We start from the raw sequence: 19,843 nt of genomic DNA on the forward strand, positions 1-19,843 counted from the left end.
TTGATCCACTCTGTAAGGTTGCCATCTGTGTTACAGAGTTCCTTTTGTTTCTACCCCACAGACATAGATGAGTGTGTGCGGTCAGACATTGTGACCTGCCAGGTGGGGTGCAGTAACACCTTGGGTGGCTACATGTGCACCTGTGGAACTGGCTTCTTCCTCAGAAGTGACCAAGTCTCCTGTCAAGGTGGGAAAATGTATCAAATTACATAAAGTTAACTTTCAATTTTCATTTTTTTTATGGCTAAGTCCATGATAAAAAATCTTTGTGTTGGTTGTGCCATGAGATGTCAATTGTTAGACTGTGTATCCTAAAACAATATCATGATACTGAGTGCCAATGGAACCTAGTCAGCAATTTTTAAGTAAGAAATTTCAATGATGAACACCATTCTTATTCAATTATTCCTAAAGAGAGATAAATTCAAAAGTTTTCCAGTGCCTGAAATGTTATCAACACAAAATGTATCACAATGTTGCTTTGTCATTTTTTTCCTGTGTCTTTCAGTAATTATAAATTAAAGTTACTGTACAACTATGTCAATACCCAAGGCATCAGCATAGATTATGTTATCATTTAGTCAAGTTAAGCATATTTTGATGGTTCATCACTTGTTTTCAGATTTGGATGAATGTGCCCGGAACACAGACAACTGCCAGCAGAGGTGCACCAACACTGTGGGGTCCTTCGTCTGTGCCTGTGACCCGGGCTATGTGCTACAGTCAGACAGGAGAACATGTCAACTGCCACCAACAAGTTAGCACTCGGCTTTCACTTACTTTACATACACCTCATTGATATTTTGAGTTAAGGCATTTTAGGGTGTTTCCGTTAAGTTTACTTGTACATTTAATGTAAAATCTTTTTCCCATTATCTTATCTGTTTAAAATTTCTGCTATTGATAGTATGTAATAAATGTTTTATTTTGTAACTTTATAACATTTTTATTAAACCCAATGAGAGTTGAATAGTATTTTGAACATAGAATATATGACACTGTGTGCTCCAAGTTCTTGTTTTATAGTTCTATCTGGCTCAGTTTTCTTTTATTCTATGATCAATTGTTGTCCCCAGTACTTTATATTGACTCCTCTTGATTCCAATATACTGCTTGCATATATCTCAGGAAAGCTCAATTTTAAATGTAGGAAATAAGTTTAACAATACAGCATTGGTACCTTCTAGAAATATCCTCAGAAAATACATAATTCTGGAATTGTTCTAATTCTTTCTACTATCCCTCATTTCTCTTCACAGCTTCAACTGTTACTCCAACAGTGAAAACCTCCCCCAGTACAGACAGAGTTTCACCACTGGCTCCTACAATACCTGGTGTAACTTCAGTCTTCATATCTCCTACTGTCACTCGCCCTACAGGTACATTGTATGATACTATATGAGTACAGACATAAATCTCTGTTTATTCACGTTGGATGAAGTCTGGTTTCATATAAGTGAGGGGGGATGGAGGAAGAGAGGGATTGTGTACGTGGGGGGCCGGGGGAATGAATGAAGAAATTGGCAAGGAGTGAGTAATTGAGTGACTACAGAAGATGGTGTGTAGGTTGAGTGAGTGAGTGAGTGAGTGAGTGAGTGAGTGAGTGAGTGAGTGAGTGAGTGAGTGAGTGAGTGAGTGAGTGAGTGAGTGAGTGAGTGAGTGAGTGAGTGAGTGACTGAGTGACTGAGTGAGTGAGTGACTGAGTGACTGAGTGACTGAGAACAAAAATGACTCACCCAGTTATCACTAAACACAATTCAACAAGAGACATTATGTTAAGTATTGATAGATAACAGCAAAGTGAAGATCAACATTTCATATGTTATCTAGCCCTTTTATATTGCACTAATAAAGACATCAGAGGTCTGCCACATTGGTGTCAACAATATCATTCATTTCCTTTTCGTACACTTATCATGCAGGTTTGCCACCAGTTGTTCTTCCTGAAGCGCCGGAGTGTAACACAGACTGCCATGTCCAGGCTCGCTTCCTAACGATAGGGAACAGGGAACAATGTGTGTGCAACCCTGGATGGACGGGGAATGGAACATACTGTGAACTGGGTAGGTAACATTACAGTTATATGTATACCAACGTGGAATGGGGCACACTGTGGACTGGGTAGGCACAGTCATTACAGTCATGCCTAATGATAGGGAACAGAGAACAATGTGTGTGAAACCCTGGGTGGACTGGAAATGGAACATACTGTGAACTGGGTGAGAAACCTAACCCTTAGGATTTAATCATCTTTTTGTTTGTGGTGTTGTGGTGTAAAATGGCCAAATAGGCTAGTAAACACAAGATCGAGAGGTCAGGGGTTTGATCCCAGGTGTTCCTGGCTAGATGCTGTGCCCTTGAGAAAAGCGCTTTACACAAGTCCTCACTCCACCCAGGTGTAAAATGGGTAGCTTACTTTGGTTGGGGAGGTTAAAAGGCGGTGGAAGGAGATGGTTACGTTGGGCTTCGCTTCCCAATACCATGCCCTAACCACAGTGGATAACAACCCACCGCCCCTTCAGTGTCAAAAAGGCTATGGGACTACCTTTACCTTTTTTTTGTATAGTGCAGAGTTGTAATGCTACATGTACAATGTACAGCAGTACATATCATTTACATTGATATTCTGAAGTTACTGTTTTCATCTAGGCATGCTAAATAATCTTTTAGAAAGACAAGACGGCTTCTATATCAAATGCTTATGAAACTGTTTTAGCCTGTGCTACTGGTAATTGTGTCAGGTCCCGGACGTCACTGGAAATCTGTTTAAAGCAGTCACGCTGGAAGGCTAACCAATTTTAAGATATCAAAGCAATTGGATTTCTACCAAAGAAACCCAGTAACTTTGTTACCCTTTGTTACAATGTCTGCCACCCACTCTACTTTTCTTAGCTTCCTAGAAAATTGTAAAATCATTGCTGCCCCAATCCCTATTGAAGTACATTTAGTTTGACATTGTATAGATCTACAGATAGTCTTCATATATTCTTATGGTGCAATTTGTATCAATTTTCAGAAACACACTAATGAAAAGCTTGTTTGTTGCCTGATGTAAAACTGTAAATCTGGACATCTTTGTCGTGGTTTTGTTTTCCCAGCAACCTCTACACAAATGTTGCAATCTTGAACGCCATTAAAAACTCATTTTGCCTCCTACCTATTGCAAAATAAAACCACAACAAATTTAAAGTAAATGAATTTAACAGTTGCAGTATCAAGTTCTTTTTTCTAAGACATTGTTACATTGTAATATAACCAGCTGCTGCCGCACCACGTACCTGCGAAGCTGGTGTGTTACGCCTAATGGTGGTTATACCGGCTATACAGATACAGAACAATACAAGCTTCAGTTTTTTACTCTCCCTTGTTTGAACATTATGAAGAATTTCAGACATATTTTCATCTCCTTCCCCAGCTGCCAACGGCTTCAACCTGAGACTGAGAATGAAGAACATCTCGTTTGTGGATGAGCTGAACAACTGCAACTCTCAGGAGTTCCAGGACCTCTGGCCAATTGTCTTCAGAAGGGTCAGTAGATATTGATAATTGACAGATTGATTGATTGATTGATTGATTGATCAATTTGTCGATTGATTGATTGATTGATTGATTGATTGGCTGATTTGGATTCACCTGTCAGTTCAAAAGGTGAGTAGGCATGCAAGTCAGGTATTATAGATAAGGCCAAAACAAAGCCACTCTTCTTATTCAGTTTGAAGGGAACGGAAATTCTATCCTATTTGCATAGATTCCTTTGAATTGATAAACGTAGACTGAAGTATAGTACAGATATAATCAAATGTTATCTCTTTATTGGTAGATACAAGCTTAGCCATTTCTTTGACCTAAAGATGATTAGTAGAACACAATTAAAGAGGAACTGAAGTTTTGAAGCTGGTGCAATTTTCTAAAAGATCACATCATTATTTGATACAAAATCAAACAAATTATGTGAACTTTCATCACAGATAAACAAAGTAATGATTCAGTAAAGTAATGTATCAGTTGTGTTTTTGTATTGTATCTATCATTTACAAGCTTCTTGCTTATGTGTTATCATGCTCACCTATCAATGATGTCCATAAACTGTTGTTAATCCATAACTCAAACTTGTTGCTTCTTCTCTCCATAGCTGGATAATTACTACCGTTACCACCAGAACAGCCATATATCAAACTTCCTGTACTGTAACCTCCAACTGAGTTGTTGTATCATTTAAGTTCATTGCTAATATATTAATTTTCTCATATATTAATGATCCCCACGAATTGTGTGCATTATTGATCCTCAACCCAAACTTTTTGCCTCTCTAGCTGGAGACATGCAGTTACTATCGTTACCACCAGAACAGCCGTATATCAGACAACTTCCAAATTCTGGAAGTGCATTATGAATATCAAGTAAAACAGGTTTATCGTGTCATCATAATCCATTATGATTGATTGACAAAATGTGAAACCAAATTAGTATTGGCCGATAACCCAGTCTTCTTCATTTTTGCCTCTGTAGCTGGATAGTTACTATCGTTACCACCAGAACAGTCGTATATCAGACAACTTCCTGTACTGTAACCTCCAACTGTTCCTGAACGGCAGCGTCATAGCCTACCACACAGCCACCTTCAAGGACGACTCTCTCCTCACCAGGGATGACGTAGCTGCTGCCCTGTCCCAGGCTATATCTGCTGACACAGCCAACACACTTGGGTTCGACCCCGAGTCTCCAGCAATAGAGGGTAAATCATCATGGTTTTATTCCAGTAACAACATGAGACCAGAATTTCGTCTTCAATGCTTGCATATACCTGCTAATGTTGAGTCGAGGTTTCTCAAGTCGTGATGGCTGCCCATGGGTCTCTGTCCCTCATTTCCTGGTACATGTTGTCAACCTCAAGGCCTGTGTTCTCATTACAGAGGGTTTATAACATGGACAACATAAGACTAGATATGTTACAATCCACATAACTAGATAAACAGTTACTGTAGCTTAAGACAAAATTTGTGTTAAATTTTGTATGCAGACAAGATAACTCAAGAAGCTGTCTGTGGATCCTCATTATATCTCTTTTTTGCATGAAGTGTCGTGATTGTTCAAGTAGTATGGCCTATGTAACAGTTTGTGTGATGCCCGTTCCCTGTGGTTCCCTTGCAGAGCTGTGCTACAGGACCTACTGTATGAACGGGGGAAGCTGTTTTCAGTCAGCCAGTGGGGAGAGGACTTGCAAGTCAGTCTTGTTCTATGCATTCCTGTTATGGGCCTTTTTATATTTGATGTTTTAATGTCTTTCATACTTAAAAGACATATCTATTTCTAATGCAATATCATTGCTTCTCTAAATTTACAGATGTTCAACTGGCTTTGCTGGCATAAGATGTGAGAGGAGAGGTAAGGACTGATTTTTTCTTAATACTAATATCTTTGAAGGACAAAACATAATGTGATTGCTATAGATGGGCCATTGTAATCAATAAATTACAGCCAAACCAATAAATAAAGAAAAGTAATCAATGTAATCATTGTACACATTTGAGATCGCAAAATTAATCATGGTGAGATTGGCACATTGAAAAAGTGATCTACTAATTCAGCATCAGTAATCCCTGAGGTATGCACACTTGAGATATCCAGGTGTTCAAGAGATTCTCAAGAAGGCCTCAATAGCACAATTTTTAAAATGTAGCAGTCTTAAAGGTACCTGGCAGAATTATGAGAGTTAATGTTAAAGTATCACATCTTTATTAAGTATCTTTTTAATATTTCAGATGACACCGGCCTCCTGACGCGTATATTTGGGGTCCTGGGAGCCTTCCTGTTGCTGCTGCTGATGGTGTGCCTGTGTCGCTACTGGTTCCTCATACAGAAGAAGAGCAGCAAGACCAGATAGTGAGCATTTTCCTTAATATGATGCTGTCCTTTGTACAACATTCACACCATTGTAGAAACGTTGTTAAATAACACTGTCAGTTAAACTGAATTAATTGCACAGCGTCACACACGCTTACTAGATAGTTTCTTGTCCATTATTACTTCAACCCAAGAGATATTTAACTCCCTTCTCTCTTAGCACTAGGAGTCGACTCAGACATCTGAGTTCTACAACAAATGACATGGTGCAACGTATTGGACGCACAGTTATCATTTCTTCATCTATGAAGACATTTATACATTCATTACTTTTGCTACTGTTAGAGTTGCTATCTATATCCCTCCCATAGTTACGTACCCAGAGACAGCATATATGGAGTCAGCTCAGACTCCAGTTCAACTACCGATGACATGGTGCAACGTGTCGGGCCCACCATCTTCGTCGGCCGCTATCTCCCCAGGCGTGGGTTCACCAACGAGCTACGCCGGAGCCCGTCAGCCACCAACCCAGACGCACACGATGAAAGACTTTATAATGAGATTTTTGGGAAAAATGACACAGTAAGTCCAATATTGTATTTTGCTCTTCTTTTTATGACTTTATTTCTTCTTTTTGTAACCTTTTGTATCCAAGAAGTTTATATATTTTGTTGTAAGTTGTTATTGTTTTTGGCTTTTCTGTTTGAATGATTGTCTGTCTGTCTATATTTCTACACTCAAAAATTGAGATTTTTCCACTTTAAGTAGGGATGAATCAGTGCTTTTCTTATTATGAGGTTATTGGTAAAAGAATTTTACATCAGAATTTTGCAAAACAAAGTTAACATGAGGAACTGAGAAAAATAGAGAAATTCTCACAATTGAAAATAGAATTCAAGGACATTTTTCAATGTATCAATATTAACATACCAACAAGTACATGTTGTATATTCAGATTTTACAATACTTATAAACTACTTTTTGAAAATCTATGTTGCTACTATCACTATATAATAATGTATTGTTTATTTTTCTTAGTTCAAGATACAGCGGCCCAAGTGGAGCTACCTGCCCATCTCTGGTCCACCTTCAACAATGGGAAGCATGATGTGAACCAACCAACTACCTTCAGCTTTTTTTTGTTCATTCAGACGCTTTCAGTGCCTAGTTGCACATAGGGCAGCAAGTTTCCTGTGTCTATTTTATATCCCTTCCGAAATATGGTGCAGCCTCGACCGAGATGTCCTGACCCCAGGACTTGAACCGGAGTCTCCTAGTTAACAACTAATTTGAACCAGGATCTTAACTGCGAGGCTGCTACCGATTGAGCTTTATAGGAACATCCCTTACCTTCAGAGTAGACTTCTCCAAATCTATACAAATTATTCATTATAAAAAAATGTATTTTCATATAATATATAGAGAGGACATCTTTGTAGATTTATGATATATATATATGACAAATCTTTATAGAGAAATATCATGATAGAAAAGTCGTTCAGTATATACATCTTGTTCAAGATTGTATCAGTTCATGGCTATGGAACACTTGAAGCTGAAGGAAAGTGAGATAGTTAAAATTTGTCATATCTTCAATAATTGCACATTTTATATTGTAAATTCATCAACAAAACATTATCATGCACAGAATTACAGCAAGTCTTACATTTTTGACATAATTCTGTATATTTTTTTCCGAAATATCTTCAAGTTACTCTTTTCATATCAAGACTTTAAACAACTATCATGTGTTTAAACAATCGTTTTGAGACTCTTAAAGTCTCATTTTGATATCTCATATTACACCTGCTTACAATGTAGATGCTTTGTTGAACTTCATTGGATAGAATAAAGGACATAATGATATCGCAGAGTATAGAAATAATAAAGTGGAAATTGTACAATTTATTTCACACAAAGTGTAAAATAGAAAAGTATTATATAGTAAATATTTTATTGAATGTTGCATCTGATTTCAATATGTTGCATAAAGTTTAGACATTGAAAATGAATGACATAATTCGTCAAATACAAGCAAAAGATGATGATAAAAATATTTCCAAGAACTTAATAATGTATGAAAAGATCGCTATGCCTTTGTGAAAAATTGCTTGATACCAGTTTCACTTTTCATTATCATTATATTTCAATAGAAAAAAACTTTTCTAACATATAAAGCTTTGCTTTTTAGCGTCAAAAGGTCTTTCTGTCTTCTAATTGTGTTATCTGTGTGTGTATGATTGTGTGTGTGTGTGTGTGTGTGTTTGTAAGTGAGTGTATGTGTGTGTCTGTCTGTCTGTCTTTGTACGTGTGTGTGTGTGTGTTTTATAGTTCTAGTTATACACAATGCAGCATTTACATAAATCCTCAGTACTAGTGCTGCTATCTCTGTGCATGCAACTTCAAAGGTCACAAATCAGTATGGTTAGAAATTGAAGTCTGATTGTTGTTTTGCAGCATGGTTAACCTACACAACATATACTATTCCTATGTTTACTAGATGTACGTTTGAGGGTTTTTTGTCCTTGGGAAAAGTTGTGTTTTAAAATATTTTGACCAATAATTGTGTGTGTGTGTTTGCCTTGTGCTGTGACCAGTCTTACCCCAATTACCTGGTCTGATGTTACACAAGTCCAGCTGGGCTCAACAGTGGTTTTATACATTTTACACCAGGCCAAACCAGTTCAATTTCTTGGATTCACAAACTTAATTTTTTTCTGATGAAAAGATATGTGTATCATTCTGGGCACATATCATCCCCAGTTGCACAGTGGGCTTGTGTTTAGGGTTTTTTGACTCAGAGCCTGACGGGATACTGAGTTCAACAGGTCCCAATGCTGTGCCCTATTTCTACACATATTTCTTCACCCTACTCAGGTGTGAATGAGTGCCTAGCTTCGCAAGATCTCAAGTTTGAAGTCCTTCCTGGTGTGATTGGGTCCAAACTAAATCTGTCCGGATATGGAGCTTGTACTCTTCAGTACAAAAATCACATTAGAACCAAAATTCTAAAGCTGATTTTAACATTATGAACAAGAAATACAGTTTCGAATAAAGTTTTATAATTTTTTTTTACACTTTGATAGCGAAAACGTCGTATGATATCGATAAAACCCGGAAGACACAAATACCTAGGTGCACCAGTGTACTTACAGTCAAAAACCAGGTGCACCGCTTAAATTGTGGGTGGGTAAAAGTGCAGTTCCAGCCCTGAGTAATGACTGCATAGGAAGATCAAGGTTATGAACACGCGCAGACATCAAACTAGATAACAGAGTGCATCCCGGCGGTGATTCAGATCTGCTGGGCGGAAAATGGTGATGGGCTGTGAGGTCACGATCCCAATTTGCAGTGCATTATGAAGTGACTTGGTAATCAGCCCACAGACAACCAAATTACTGAGTGAAATGTCAACTCTAACTTTAGAGGCGGGTGGTACGTCTGTTAGGGCATGAACATACATGAATATCACGTCTTCTGTTTGTATGGAAACACTATATCAATATACTGCGCACGCTATATAATAAAATGCATTTAAGTTCGCGTGGGTTTAATTTCGCGGTAGGGAGAAAATGGAGTGTCCGCTGTGGTTTTGATTTCGCGTTTGAGACAATAGTAGACAAGGGCAAAAAATTTTGGGGTACTCACCGCGAAAACCGCGAACATAACACCACTGTGAACATTTCTACATTTACAGTATTAGCTGTGTTATGTCTGTTTAAAATTAGCGCTGTATTCAGACAATCAATTTCTCAGTAGCCTGAAAAATACAAAGCTAGCGTACCTTCAAAGTTAGCGTACTATAACATCAATTGTCATAAATCTGCCGGGCAGCGGTCCCAAAGACGCCGCATAATAAACGGTGCTGTTAAGGCCTTTTCAAGAATGTCTTGAGGATATCTGAAGAGTGCATACCTCGGCACGACTGATGCTGCGTTAGTAGATGTCTTTGAATTCCCCTTTTTTGGCCGGTACCCTGAGGAATGATGGGGATTGGCGTTACTACCTAATAACTAGCATAAAAGCAGTCACAAGTGGATATGCTAGAAATAGAAAAAGTGCTCTTGTGCAAAAAGTTGCTTTCAATTGATTTATCCTTATATAAGTTGTTTCGTTCATTGAATTACCTTCCTAGTCGACTCTTGCCATCATATCACGCGATGCCACTAACAATTTAAACACTGAGATGAAAACATCTCAGCCGAATAATCACAGAGTAGCGTGCTGATACATATGCCATGTGTTCGTAGTGTTTTATCAATTCTATCATAATCAGACAAGTAACTAAATGAACAGAGTAGATTGAATTGCTTATCTGCCGTCTGCCCTGCAATTGTGCGCTGTTTAATGATACATCTGTCTCCGAAATTTTGCAAGGCCTCATTAGAGAGTGAGAAACGTTTTCACATAACATGGAATGGTACTTGAAATTAAAAGTTCGGCACTTAGTTTTCTCTCATCCGCCTGTAGATTGGACTTGCGCAACAGCAACATTGAAAGGGCATCTAGGCCACAGCGAGCACATTGTATGGATGAGATCCCTGCGCGCATTGATTTTCCCCTGTATAATAGTTGTTGAACTGACACTTGTGAGGTTACCGAAGGCTTGAGTGTAGTTGCAGAAGTGACTGAACCCTTGAGTGTAATTTTAGTAATACAAGGCTACCACACTAGTGTCTCTTTCTGCACTCCTTGAATCCAGGAATAGACCACTTGTAGACCGTCACCCCATGTTTTTTGCTTCAGTTCTTGTTCCAACGTTTTGTGGCCTCTTTTTTTTTAAATCTTGTTGTATCCCCATCTTTTGGTTTATTTCTTGATACTTTATTTCAGGCATAGTCTAGCCCATATCAAACGCATACAACAACAGCAATATCATATACATACAACAACATCATGCACACAATTTATTTTTGTGGTCTCGCATTAATTTTGAGGCTGCAAAGGATTTCATCCATACTATTTACTCGCTGCTTAGTAATAGTCATGCACGGACCAAGAAGGCAATGCGTACTGACATGAACTCTAAATTCTCCGTCGCCAGAATCAGAAAGGAGACATCATAACCTAAGAAGACCCAATCGTCAAAAACGTCTAAGGCTGTCTTTTTTTCCTCTTTTTCGTCCGGTTGGTTGATCTGAATGCCCTGATACCGTTCTTCGAATAGTAAGGCCGTGTTCAATTGGATTCCGGTCCTTAGAGAGACCGCTAAGATGTTTCTATCAGAAAGGAGACATCATAGCCAAAGAATACCTAATCATCAAAGACGTCATAGACACACACGTCTAAGGCTGTCTTTTCGTGGTTCCTCCTTTTGCTTTTGTCCAGTTGAATGGGCTTTATCCAGAGGCCGACTGGTACGCAGACTTGTTAATAGCGCTGCCGGCTGTGTATAGTAATTGCCTCTGCCCTTGAAGGCCCTGAAGCCTGAAACGAAATTGGCAGCGCGGATCCCTTATAAATACGCACAAAACAAATGTCAGTGGAGGTCTTCAGATTTGAACTTTACATCTATTGCCCTAGATACATACGTCGTCAAATCAAAGAGTTGGCCCCAAAAATGTATATTACATCTTTAAAAAAAACAATCAATGAAATACTAGGAGATGTGCTTGATTTAGTCCATTTTCATATCCATATGTTTCTATTTTTCAAGCAATTAAAATGTATTCATCATTCCTTCTTCTCTTTGAGAGTCTCTTTGTTGATTTGCAATTGAAATTCATATTTGTTTTGTCGCTGATTAGAGTCCTCCCCATACGCACGGCTGTAGTCACATTAATCATGATGCGCACGAAGCACAGATGAGATGCATAACGAAGTTCGTGTATTCTATATAATTGCCTCGCAGCTACGCAGCCGAGATAGAAATTAGATTCCCGCGCGATTCGGCTCCATATGATCAGTAAATTGGACGTCAAATTGACGATGAGGTTGTTTTATGTGTGAGACCTTCCCGGTGTGTCTGTGTGTGTGCCGGGGTAGTTGACTCGGAGATTGAACCAGGAGGCAATGGGTCGTTTTGTTGACGTCCTAATGTAGTGTCTCAAGGTGAAGTCAGCGCGGATTGACTTGTCTGGTCGCAGACTGCCCTCCCGTGTTGTCGAGGGCAGGCATTTGCGGTCTTCACAAAGGAGGGGGCTGCGGCAAGCGCCAGCTAGTAATGCCGACTTAGAGCTGATCAGATGCGTCCGTGGATCGCATGCCACCGCTGGAGCAGGTACTGACTGAGTGTCTATCTATATTTTCACCAACATGGCTCTACGTTTTGAATTTCTCTTGGCGGGAATCCTTACCGTATGGATGCTTCAGACGGTTGTAGCCGGTGAAACGGGAACACCTCATGAAAAAGTTGGAACTCTTCTTCAGAAGATCAGGAAGATGGTCGAAAACGATGCGTGCAACGAGACAGCGGTGATTACAGCAGAACGCAGCGGTGCCAGAAGAAACTCGACGTGTGCCGACAAAGGCACACCGCTGCCATCCTCGAAGAATCTCTCGGGTGATTCTGAACAGAGTCACAGCCGAAGAAAAGCCACCACGGTGAACCCCTTTGCATCGAACGACGACAGCTATGGACTGCACATGCCGACCCCCATCAGCAAAAAGACCGCGTTGTTTCTCCTCATCCTGTCTGCGACTGCGCCCATCGTTGGTTTGGGATTCATTCTCTCGCCCTGCTTCGACAGCAACCCGAGTCACCACAGCGGGAGCCGTCCGCGAAGACTGTCTTCAGCGGATGATCCGGACAGTACGAGCGCCCACATACACATAGAACTGGCGATGACCGGGCCTCAAGACAACGGGAGGGAAGACAGGAAAGTCGAGAAGCAACAGTCGCCGGAGAAAGTGTCGTGTTCCTCTGAAGAGACCTGTATGACCCCGATTGCTGACAATGCAGCGGCCATGGGCGAAACAACCGTCACGTTATAGAATATGTAACTGTTCCGTCAGTATTGTTATAAGGGTTGATTGTTAGTGTGTTTACATACAATGCCAAAGGGTGATACTCGTCAGAGGGGAAACGTATTAATTTTATTCTTAGAAAATAGTTTTTTGTATGTTTATGTTATGAATGAGCTACAGAAGTCCTACTCAAATGTATTTATTGCAGGATCTTCGTGCCAAAACTTAAACACACTCTCTAGATCAAAATTTGCATGTTATACCCATTTGTAACGACTTATTTAACATATGTTTACCATTGTAATACATTTTGAGTTGTTACATACGACCGAGAGACGACCAGTACATTATGTGTTGGACTCGTTTGGTACTCCGACTAAGCCGATTTGTAAACAAATCCCAGGTTTTCAACACGTCGTTTTTATACTCTGTGAAGATCACTAAGCAATGTGATTCGGTAGATTTAACTTGCTATGTAAAGGAGCGACCAAAACATTGACTTTTTTAATCGTTATAACAATGCGATATGGGCTTCAAATGTTTCAAATGTATTTAAGGATAGTTTGCGAGTGAGATATCTTGTCTTTTCCAGGAGTTTTGTCATGGTCCTGGTGTTAGTTTGTATTTTGACAAGAAACGTCGTTTTTGGGGCAACTGAGCTGGTTAAGGTGCATGCTGTAGTGATACAACCACATGAAGCCATCCTGGTTATAATTTGTAAATTAATTATATGAGAAAGATCAAAACATCAGAATATGGGATGTTCAAACCTTAAATGTCCATGACGAATGAATTTTGTCTAAGTACTCTATTTATGTTAGAAAAATCTTGTTAACAACAAGAATCACATGTCAAATGTTCTATAGAATAATTATTGTTCGAATGTGCTTTTCAAGGATACTAGGCTGAACATTTTCAAGAGTGACGTATCTGTAACGTATGCATATGATAGTTTGCATGACGTATGATAGTTTGTCTAAGTAGTCTGTTTCTGTTCGGAAATCTCGTAAACAACAAGTATCAAATGTCAGATTTTCTCACCTTTCAGTTCTCACTGTTTGAATGCTCATTATGCTCCACAAGTATACTAGGCTTAAGATTTCAAACGATATATAACTTTGAAATAAAAGTACGTCTATGATTTTATAGTCCTGTGGGAACTTTTTTTTATTTAAAATGACATTTCAGTATATATACTACCAACTACCAACAACAGATGACCTTGTAAATGACTAACTCCCAACCATGGCCTGGAGAAGGCCAGTAATCCATGGTCAACATGTGTGACATGGGCTTAGGCCGACCGGTGGCCTTTTCTTTTACTTGGAATAGTTTTGTTACGACTAACATTAGATTTGTGCAGCAAAAGAGCTCCAGGCGGATCTAGGATGATGGGATTTTTCAATGACGAGTGAGTAAAACACATTTAGATTATTCGCGAGGATGTGGTGAATATCAAATTGTCAATCATAACATTCCTTTATTCCTTGACCAAATATGACGACGCAATTTCTTCGATTTCTACCATCGGTAACTAAAACACTGTCTGAAAAGATATCAGTTCTTCAAGAGTATGTTTAGAGTAATCGCTTGTTAGTGTTATACAAATAGTTTTGCGACGCTCCCGTCGCGGGTAATTGATACCCTGCGCAAATGGAGCAATTTCCTTGATTTGTTTGAGCCGCCAACATTATTTACTCCACGCGGAAGAACGTCTACCTCTTGATACGAATTTTGCTTACATAAAATATCATCGAGACCTTTCTTTTACTTCGCTTTTTGACAGACAAGGACGACGTGGCACTGCACTTTCATAACTTATTTTAACAGTGCCACGTACAGAGAACAATAACCCATTTTTACACCTGGATGGAGTGAGGAAAGTTAACATCGATGGCATCACGGGGATTCGAACCCGGGACCGCTTGGTTCTGGACCGAACACCCTGCCGTTACGCCACACGACCCCACATCGAAGCTTTGATAGACAAACGTGTAACATTAACACAAATACTGCTGACGGTTCTGATTATTCATTTACAAGATGTTCCACAGAACAGAGATAAGCCAGATTGCGTTCTTTACTTCATACGTCTCCATTTTATCCTGACGACAAGGGATGTGCCAATATCACAGAGTCTGCGAAACGTCGCGTGGGTTGAGCTAATTATAGCAGGGCCGAAAACCATACCAATTATTCCTAACATCGCAAGTCACCCAAGAATCAAGACCGTAGCATGTCCATGTATATAAAAAACAAACGGAAGTTTTGCTGCAGTTCTCCCGAGGTCACATACCAAGGGGCCCAAAATCTACCTTGACCCTCGTCCTTCCATAACCTACCCACGTACCGAATATCATCGTAATCCATCCAAAGAGTCTTGAATTATGCTTACCACAAAAATCCAAACACACACACAGACACGCGCGCGCGCGCGCGCACACACACACACAAACCCAAACCCAAAACTATATCTCCATTTTTCACGGAGATAACAAGAGATGTGACAAGATCACGGAGTCTGGCGAACGTCGCGTGGGTTTAGCTAATTATTAGCAAATGATGATAATACGTTCCATCCAATATAAAAGCCTATTAGGTAAAACGCACCTATTGGCATTATTCCAACGTAAATGTACGTTGTCTCCTACGATTCTATCAATCTGAAACCAGAATACGGACTTAATGTTAAGTCTGCGTTATCTTCCGTGTGCAAGGACAGATACCACATTTAGTATGACAAGTCTGACTTCTTATGCAGGGTCAGTACTTCGCTCTAACCAAGTCAAATTCCAGACATCTCCATGTCCTTGAGAGGACGGAGAAGTTTTCTCTTCTTTGAATATCTTTCTTATCTCATCTTATCTAGATACCTGGTCGTTGTGGCACCACAGAAGATCCGCTAACCAGTTTTCTCTACACTTCTCGGCTTTCTGTTTTTCTTGGTGTTTCACTTAGTGCCATGTCTTAGTGTCTTATATGTTGATATACTCATGCATTAATGTACTCATACATACCCTGTAATGAATGTGTTGTTGAATCGTAGTATTTTTGTTCTTTCTTTGAAGTTAAAGAAAGCCCTGTTCTTTTGTTGAGTCAATATAGACCTCCATGTTGGGGAACTGTCACTCTATAAGAAAGATTTTCATTCTTCATAAGAATTTTTAATGTTATCAAACAGCGGCAGCTGCTACACAACCTACTTTCCGTGTACGGACTGACTTAGATCAAAAATGTTTTAGCTCTAACAATGCGAAATGTATAACCACATACATACAGCTCAAAATTCGACATGCGGCTAGGGCACTATGCCATTACATCTATCTCTATGCCATTAGTTTATTCTTTTCTCCCAAATGTACGCATTGTCTGTAATGTGCTCTCCATCCCTCTCTCTTAACGTCCAACATATTGTAATCTATACATCAACAAGGAAGACGCAATAAACGATTTTCCTTAGAAAAAGGCTATGTCGTCTTTTTACTTCGGCGAAAGCCGTTGTCGATCTTTGATTCTGTTTGCTTACATAAACTTCTCTGAGATTCAATTAACCCAGATGTCACTACAAAGACATCACGCCTCCTGTGGGAATGGATGTGATTAAGACGTGGGCCCAGGTTAATTCTGTTACGATGCACGTCATTATTTCTGCATTACCAAATATGGATTTCGTTTGACGTATGGAGACCTTGAATTTTCTTTCCGCTCATTCTTGAATCAAAATAGAGAGGAATTACTGTAAACGCAGAAATGTTCACGGTTGCTTTATGTTCGCGGTTTTCGCAGTTAACTCTTTACCGCGGACTTAAACCACCGCGTACAGCAGTTATAAGACTGTAGCGCTACTATTTTTTTCAAACGCGAACACAAAAACACCGCAAACATTCCATTTTCTCCCTACCGCGAAATTAAATCCCCAAGAACATTTCTGCATTTGCAGTATTAAGGTTGTTGTCTGTTGACGTTTGTTTCATTCAAATGAAGCCGTAATAATCAAAGATTTTAAAAGGAATACTTTCTTTAGATTTATCATATCAGCGGCGTTTTTTTTACTATACAGCGTTTTCATTGACTACACAAAACAGTGACTATTTAGAACGGAAAGTGCTATTTCCAAAATGTGTGGGGATGGTGTTCAGCACCAGGGACAGTATGGTTACCTGTGCCCGGATGGTGTTTAGGGACAGGCATGTTTACCTGTGTGTGGGTGGTGTTCAGCACCAGGGACAGACATGATTACCTGTGTGTGGATGGTGTTCAGCACTAAGGACAGGTATGTTTACTTGTGTGTAGATGGTGTTCAGCACCAAAGACAGGTGTGTTTATTTGTGTGTAGATGGTGTTTAGCACCAGAGACAGGTGTGTCTACCTGTGTGCGCGGATGGTGTTCAGGGACAGGTGTGTTTACCTGTGTGTGGATGGTGTTCAGCACTAGAGACAGGCATGTTTACCTGTGTATGGATGGTGTTCAGCATCAAGGACAGACATGTTTACCTGTGTGTGGATGGTGTTCAAAATCAGGGACTGGTGTATTTTTTCATCTATTGTGCTCAGTACCAAGAACGATTGTGTTCACAAGTGTTGAAGTGTTTGTGAGTGTGTCAGTCATTATCAATGAAGTGTCTGCTCTCTCCCTTATCAAAACAATACTACAATGCAACAATTGATTTCTCTTCCAATAGCTCGATTTTTAAGATATCTTCATCTGTCTGTTTGAAATGTGAACCCCTGCTGTTAGTTCCTGTTTTACTCTTTGCCATCCTGTGTCTGATTTCCACGTGCCGCCTCTAATGTCAGTGGAACCATCATATATAAGAACTTGCCAAATGCTGCGTATTTTGCACCCAAGCGTGTGGACAGCGTCGCGTACCTGTTGCGCCGCCTTGCGGAAAGGAGGCCGCCCTGCACGTGAAGGGCCACAGGTGTACAGATTGCAGTCTTGTCATGTTCACAAACGCCTTTGCCAGTGAGGAGAGACTGAGCGCCAGCTCACTTTTCCCCAGATGGATTTTACTGTACCTCCTGCAAGTGAACCAGCCTTTTGGACAAGGCTCTTCCTCCCAAGTTTGATATTAAGTTTTTGCTGATGTCAAAAGTCCTGAGCTCTTTCAGCTGAGCGAATACCTCTGAAATGGCTTTCACCCCGCCATCTCTAATATTGTCACTACGAAGTCAGCCAATAACAATTACCTGCCAAAGTTTTGGTACAAACCCACAACTACAGATTACCATTACATGATTCCTTATAGCAGGAGAACCTAGACATCTAGGCAGAACATGTACAATTTATGACACAAGATACATCAAGCATCTGGATAAATTCTCTAAAAAGTCCTAAGTTTAAGATAAAATTCACTATCTTTTATCGGTGACTGTGAGATCTAGTTGTTACAGCAACATGCCGAGAGGTCGATCCCAACAATAACGATATTTTTTTCAGCCAAGAAGACGTAGGAATTTCTTCACGTTACCTTCAGATGACCTACTGAAACAGTAAGGAGAATCGGTGCTCTATTCGTCTAAGCGAACGAACAGAACCAATTGCAACTAGAAAGGCCGTCATTTGCCCCTGAGCAAATACAGCAGGTTTAGCCATACTCCTCCCCATGCAAGAAGTGGGTTGTCCCAAAATAACCCCTGGGCAAATCGAAATATTAACTGCATGTACGAAGGCAACATTTGCGAGAGCATCATACTTTGCCAATCTCCCTCCCGATGCATAAATTGACTGTTCCAAAATCACCCGTGCAAAACAATTCTCTCTACAAGTTCTGCGAGACACCAAGAGCTTCTCACTGCAATGGCTCGCGTGTTTACCCGCAACATGACCTTAGGTAACCTGAAAAGAACACATGTTCTTTGGCCAGCAGCAAATGGAACGCCCGGAACCTTAGATAGAACATGGATTCTAAGATAGAACATGGAACGGGGACAGCACTTTTGACCCGTTTTTGGTCTGAAAATGGGTCCAAAAGTACCCAAACCGAAACATTTTGAAGTAATGTACACCAGAAATGTGATTGTAGTCTTGTAGGGACATGTTCAAGGCACCCTTGTAGCGAATTTCAGGTCATTTGCTTGTAATACCAGGGCACAGGAGCCAAAAATATAAAAATTGCCTAAAAATGCCCCAAAAAAACTCCATAAAATGGATTTTAAGGCCTGTTTCAAAACAATTAAAAAAGGGTCTGGGGGTATTTGCCATCTTAACCTCCACACCAAATTTCAGGTCGGTTGGTTAAGAAATGGCGGAGTAGATTCCATTTGAAGATATGGCAGGAGAAGAACATGAACAAAAACTAGACTGGCCGTCATTTGCTTTAAGAGCAAATTCAGCATGTTTCGCCCATACTCCTCCTCATGCAAGAAGTGGGCTGTCCCAAAATAACTCCTGGGCAAATCGAAATATTAACTGCATGTTGGAAGGCAACTATTGCGAGAGCATCATACTTTGCCAATCTACCTCCCGATGCATAAATTGACTAGCCTGAGTACCAACCTCCGTAGTGACCGCTGGCTCAAAAGAATTCGCTTGCTAACCACGGAGTCTGACCCTGCGCGTATCCGTCACGGCTGTTAGTCAGATATTCGTTTCGATTTTGAACGAGCTCGCTGATTGGCCCCATTCGTCTAAGCTCCTCCCCATGCCACACACATTCTTCGTAACGGGTAGGTTCTAAGAACTGTTGCCATGGCGATTCTTTCAAAACTGGACCAGAACAGGGCAATAGAGACACCTTGGAACGAAAAATGGCCCCGAACGCAGCTCGAATTCCCCTCATTACGTGATAATGAGACAGCCGTTACGGATACGCGCAGGGTCAGACTCCGTGGTTAGCAAGCGAATTCTTTTGAGCCAGCGGTCACTACAGAGGTTGGTACTCAGGCTATAAATTGACTGTTCCAGAATCACCCGTGCAAAAACAAAAATTTCAAACTCTTCATATCTTTTTTAAATTGGTGTCATCTGATAGGTATTTGTGAAAGAAACAAAATGGTTTTTGTTTCAACAAAATCGGACATACCGTTAGCGAGTTACGGCCATTCAAAGGTCTGAGAATTAGTCCTCAAATTCTCCGGAATCCGTAAAAAA

The 19,843-nt window shown here is 40.2% G+C and overlaps 1 protein-coding gene and 1 long non-coding RNA gene across 2 annotated transcripts; both read left to right on the plus strand.

Moving 5' to 3' along the window:
- The first annotated feature begins 65 nt into the window (after positions 1–65).
- On the plus strand, positions 66–1,375 carry LOC136446954 (uncharacterized). The gene is made up of 3 exons (XR_010757669.1): positions 66–187; positions 623–757; positions 1,260–1,375. It is a non-coding gene; the product is annotated as an uncharacterized lncRNA (long non-coding RNA).
- A 91-nt stretch (positions 1,376–1,466) lies between these two features.
- LOC136447130 (uncharacterized) lies at positions 1,467–8,047 on the plus strand. Its single transcript, XM_066445827.1, has 9 exons — positions 1,467–1,491; positions 1,923–2,063; positions 3,416–3,528; positions 4,510–4,735; positions 5,152–5,224; positions 5,345–5,385; positions 5,763–5,883; positions 6,216–6,426; positions 6,883–8,047. The coding sequence occupies exons 1-9, from the start codon at positions 1,467–1,469 to the stop codon at positions 6,955–6,957; spliced, it is 1,026 nt and encodes a 341-aa protein (XP_066301924.1). The 3' UTR covers positions 6,958–8,047.
- The last annotated feature ends 11,796 nt before the right edge of the window (positions 8,048–19,843 follow it).

The sequence above is a fragment of the Branchiostoma lanceolatum genome, chromosome 13, assembly GCF_035083965.1.
Source record: "Branchiostoma lanceolatum isolate klBraLanc5 chromosome 13, klBraLanc5.hap2, whole genome shotgun sequence".
NCBI classification, from domain to species: domain Eukaryota; kingdom Metazoa; phylum Chordata; class Leptocardii; order Amphioxiformes; family Branchiostomatidae; genus Branchiostoma; species Branchiostoma lanceolatum.

Excerpts from the sequence above, each read along its gene's own strand:
- LOC136447130 (XM_066445827.1), top strand. The coding sequence starts at position 1,467 with ATGGAGGAAGAGAGGGATTGTGTAC. Across the intron at positions 5,884-6,215 it reads AAGAGCAGCAAGACCAGATA|TTACGTACCCAGAGACAGCA; the intron begins GTGAGCATTTTC and ends TCCCTCCCATAG. Across the intron at positions 6,427-6,882 it reads TTTTTGGGAAAAATGACACA|TTCAAGATACAGCGGCCCAA; the intron begins GTAAGTCCAATA and ends TATTTTTCTTAG.